General features: G+C 50.4%; 1 protein-coding gene across 1 annotated transcript; it reads right to left on the bottom strand.

Moving 5' to 3' along the window:
* Positions 1-2344: 2344 nt before the first annotated feature.
* LOC142743580 (uncharacterized) lies at positions 2345-4264 on the bottom strand. The gene is made up of 3 exons (XM_075854476.1): positions 3790-4264; positions 3386-3539; positions 2345-3262 (listed from the first exon to the last, which is right to left on the bottom strand). The coding sequence occupies exons 1-3, from the start codon at positions 3971-3973 to the stop codon at positions 2524-2526; spliced, it is 1077 nt and encodes a 358-aa protein (XP_075710591.1). The 5' UTR covers positions 3974-4264; the 3' UTR covers positions 2345-2523.
* Positions 4265-4843: the final 579 nt, after the last annotated feature.

Raw genomic sequence — 4843 nt, 5'->3', positions numbered from 1 at the left:
TGTGCGGCATTGATGAGGACAGCTGCGGAGGAAAACCGCCACGTGTGGGCATGCCCTTATATTCCAGTCCCAGATAGATATTGAAGAGGCTCCTCAGTTGAGAGTTCCTGTCTATACCTATTGTCTGGGTATAACATATATACATAATGCGTGATCCATCTCCAGGACAGCTTGAAATGTCACCTGCAATGTTCCCATAACAAATGTCTAGGGGACAATAGATGAAACCTGTCTGTCCCCAGACTCCCTGGCCATGGAAGATCATTAGACTGAGGGGAGATTCACACGAACGTTGCGTTTTTGCGCGCGCAAACAACGCAGCGTTTTGCGAGCGTGTCAGCAGCGTGGCCAATGCGTTTTTGAACGATGTATGCGTGTAATACGCGCGTAAGACATGCGTTTTTCCCGCGCGTGGAAAAAACGCACTCAGCTGTTCTGTTTACGCCAGGCTTCAAAAGGGCCATTAATGCAATACCCCTGCTTCATCTGTGCACCTGTGTTAATTCATTTGTGTGCTTTGGATGCAACCCACTGTTTCTACCAGTATTTTAGTGAAGTTTGTCTGCCAGACTGCATTGATGCCACCTAGCTCTCTGGCCCGTGTGCTATTAGCATGGATGATATCCCGTAGGTTTGGGCAACGAGGTAGCCCTCTACGGCCACACCGGCGGAGATCAGGTAGGATGTGGGTTCACCCAATAGTGGCCCAACGCACCTCTAAAGGGCATTTTCATATCCTCTTTGCTGACCTCCGTCGTCACCCTGAGAAATTTCGGGCCTTTTGCCGCCTGTCTGTGCATGCCTTTGATATGCTGCTGGAGCTGGTTCGGCCTGGAATAACCTATCAGAACACAAACATGCGACGCTGTATTTCCCCCGAGGAGCGTCTCCTTCTGACGTTACGGTATGTGCAGTTTTGTGAGCCAGGTTACACCTTTTTTAATGTCCTTAATGTCCTAAACTAACATGTTTTCTTTGTGCTTTGCTTGTATGAATTTCTGTAGTTTTTTGGCGACCGGCATTAGCTACCATGCCCTTCATTTTGAATTCCTAATTGGAGTCTCCACTATTTGCGGCATTGTCCCAGCAACCTGTGTGGTCCTGTGGCAGAGATTGAAGAGCAGCGTGATCCCTCAGCCTACGGCCCAACACTGGCTTCGCATAGCGCAGCAGTTTGAACGCGACACCCAATTTCCTAACTGTATTGGTGCACTCGATGGGAAGCACATCCGTGTGCAGAAACCGCCCCACTCTGGCTCTCGCTACTTCAATTACAAGCAGTATTTTTCAATAGTTTTGCTTGCGTTGTCGGACTGTAATTTCTGCTTTACCATCGTGGACATCGGGTCCTATGGCAGCTCGGCGGATGCACGCATTTTTCGCTCATCTAGAATGGCACAGCGTCTAATGTCCAACCAACTTGATGTCCCCGAGCCTAGCATCCTCCCTGGCACCAGCGGGCCACCCCTTCCTTATGTTATGGTTGCAGATGAAGGTTTTGCCCTCAGCAAACACGTAATGCGGCCATTTGCGCGGAGGGGCATGGATAACCGTAGGCGCATTTTCAATCAGCGACTATGCAGAGCACGGAAAGTCGTGGAATGTGCCTTTGGCATCATGACCAGCAAGTGGAGGGTCCTGATGACATCAATGCAATTGTCGCCGTCAAATGTCACATGCGTGATCAAAGCCTGTGTTGTGCTGCACAACTTTACCCGCATCAATGATGCCGCTCATGATGTGGAATATATGGGAACATCTGCACCCACCACCAGCCTGAGCCAGGCTGCTCGGCCTGGCCGGCCACCGACATGTGGGCAGCGAGTGCGCCACCAATTTGCCGAGTATTTTGCCAGGCAGGCTTGAGAAGTGACCTGCCAGAACGCTGCCATTTGAGTTGTGGTGAAGTTAATCTTATTTGAGAGAACGTCTGTTTATCCCTCAAGGCCTTTTTTGGTGGGGGGGGTGTGGGGGAGGGTTAGGGACTCGCAAAACTTGAGGCCCCTTGACGTGGGTTGCGAGCTTAAAGCTCGGTAGGCGCTTGGAATACCCTTTTTAGACGGCAGGAATGCATGGACATCACATCCTCTTGTGGAAACTATGTATTTCCTGGCCTATATGTATGTGAGCGTTTCGGGGGGAGTAAAGTTAGTTCTGGCCAAACACTAACTATACTAATTACAGCTGAGTTCCTGGTATTCCAAACCCCTTCCGAACAACGAAGACCTCAAAGATGTGGTGGAGAAATCTAATACCGTCACAACCTCTAAGGCAACAGCACCTCCTAGCGGTAGAGGCAGTAGAAAAGGTGTGCAAGGTAACAAAAGGATTGTCCACACAGAACTTCAAAATATCGAACTTTAGTAGTAGTCATGTTTGTGGCACATACTCGCCATATCAGCCAAATAAATACAGAGGCGGGAAAACATACCCGAACAAAAAAGTGCACCAACATGATGCATATACAACAAATTCCTAGCATGTCATCGATTTCTAACATGTGTCGGTAGAAAAAAAGAGCCCCTAAAGATTCTGATAGGCATGGGTCGGCGAGCTGTAACCCGACCGTTCCGCACCACTCTGCTGTCCCCGGCCCTGAGGAGCCTGTTCCTGCACAGCATATTGGGGTTGATACTGCGGGTGGTAACCCTGAGGCTGCATGTGAGCCTGTAAACTTGGCCCAGGTATGGAGTATTGAGGAAAGTGATGGACTGGCCCAGGCATTGGGGCAGGGGAGAGGTATCTTGGGGCAGGAGGGTATTGCGCCATCTGCGAGAAGACGGGGGCAGGTTGGGAGGGCCTTGGCACATGGGCACGCGCTGAGGGCATATATACACTACGCCAGTGCTCCAGAGAAGTAAAGCACCGGCCTGGACTTAGCGGGGGTGTCGCACAGTCGATTAAAGACAGCATATTTATTTGCAGCCGCACCAACCTATCCTCTGGTACCCGCCGCATCAAAGGTGCCATGCTCCGGCAAAAAAAATCGTGCTGGTCCTCATCGGCTGCACGGCGCAGGTACTCCAGAACACGGGCGTCCACCTGTGCAGCTGCGGGTGGGTTACCAGGACGTCTGCGGCGGGGTGCTGCTTGTCTAGGTGCCACTTGGTCCGGTTGTCCTGCTTCAGGCGCTGAGGCGACTGGACCAGGATCCTCTCTAGTGGCCTCCGGGGTGAGGGCGACCAGGGGAGCAGCGGCTTCGGACGCCTGGCTACACTGGGGCCGTGCCTCCTCTTCTGAAGCATCCAGAGTGTCGCTAGTTCTATAATATAGGGGACACGTCAGTTGAGGAAACAAATGTCATGTGCAAACACCAAGGCGTTTTGGGGTATGTAACATGTTTGGAGGGTGACGTGGCCACAAAGGGACAACAACGAGTACTTACGGTCGCATGTCCATTATTTCCCGCAGGAACAACAGCTGGTCGTAGTACATGTAGCGCCGTTTTTGGGGACCACCATCTCCACTACGGGCGCCGGATCCATGTTCTCGACGGAACTGGTCCCTCGAGCTGCGCCACCGTCTCTTTACATCGTCCACTGTATGATGAATAAGAACACATCATTGATTAAACTCAGCAGATGTGAGTGCGCACACAGACAGTGCATGTATAAACTGGTGTTATTAAACACACGTCTACACAAGAACAAGCCTAAGTTGATGATACTATATATAAAGATGGCACTGAACCGAAACGTTGGCAATGACAGGCAATTATTCAGCAGGGACGCAATATCCAATATGGATGTCATTATACACATCAATGGCGACACACAGATATCCACTCACCAATTTGTAGCCGGTCACGGGTGCGGCTGTCGGCCCACTCCTGCTCAAATAGCGCCTCTGCTATCTGCTCCCATGCTGCCTCCTTCAATGTGCGGTCATGGTACGACTCCGCATGGGTGTTCCAGACCTCCGGCCGCTCCTGAACTAACCGAATGAGCTTCCCAACATCCATCTGCCGAGGCATGCCTGCAAAGTGCTTGTGGTGCTTTTGCAAACGGTGTGGCCTCTTTTGCAAAACCTGCTGTCTAACCAACTTCCTGCTTTTCTGCTGGTTTCAACTAGTTAGTTCAAACTCATTTGCATTGAGACAACGTGTCCTGCGTGAAAAACGCGCGTTCGCAGCTGCTGCCAGCGTATGACATGCGTGATTTTCACGCACCCATTGACTTCAATGGGTGCGTGATGCGTGAAATACGCAGAGTTTTTGAACCTGTCGCGTATAGTACGCAGCGAACAAACGCTGCGCAAGAATCACGCACCGTTTGAACTGCCTCATTGACTTCTATAGTGCTGTGCGTGATGCGCAGAAAATACGCGGCCTGCACGCGCGCAAATCGCGCTCGTCTGAATCCCCCCTGACTTGCAGTTTTGTAGATACTCTCGCAGGGAGTTGTTGTCACATACATGCACCTCAAAGAGCAGATGTTTTAGTCCTTCGTTCTATTGAATATAATATTTGAAAAAGACACATGCCTTGTAAGATATGTGAAATGCTGTAGATGCCTAATGTTTTCCAGCGTTTAAGGCAGCATTTATTAACACTGACAGCATAGTGATAAATCACTCGTTGCTTTTAAATGGTGGGCATGTTGATTATCTGGTCTTGGTTCTTGCTTTGATCACAAGTGACAAGCTTGTCAGTTTGCTGGCACTTTGCCTCAGTTCCATTCTTCCCTCAGGGAAGATCAGCACCTGTTTGCATATGCAGGCTCCTTTACCTCACCAGCCTCTTGTACTGTGCAGTCCACCTTCTCTGCTACTAGGGGGGACAAGTGGTTAACAAAGCTCGTAGACCTGAACTTTGCGCCACATTCACTGACGTGGAGAAGGAAAG

This window comes from Rhinoderma darwinii, chromosome 1 (genome assembly GCF_050947455.1).
Source record: "Rhinoderma darwinii isolate aRhiDar2 chromosome 1, aRhiDar2.hap1, whole genome shotgun sequence".
Classification (NCBI taxonomy): Eukaryota; Metazoa; Chordata; class Amphibia; order Anura; family Rhinodermatidae; genus Rhinoderma; species Rhinoderma darwinii.
Note: the sequence above shows the minus strand (reverse complement) of the source record. Positions and strands in the feature narration are given on the sequence as shown.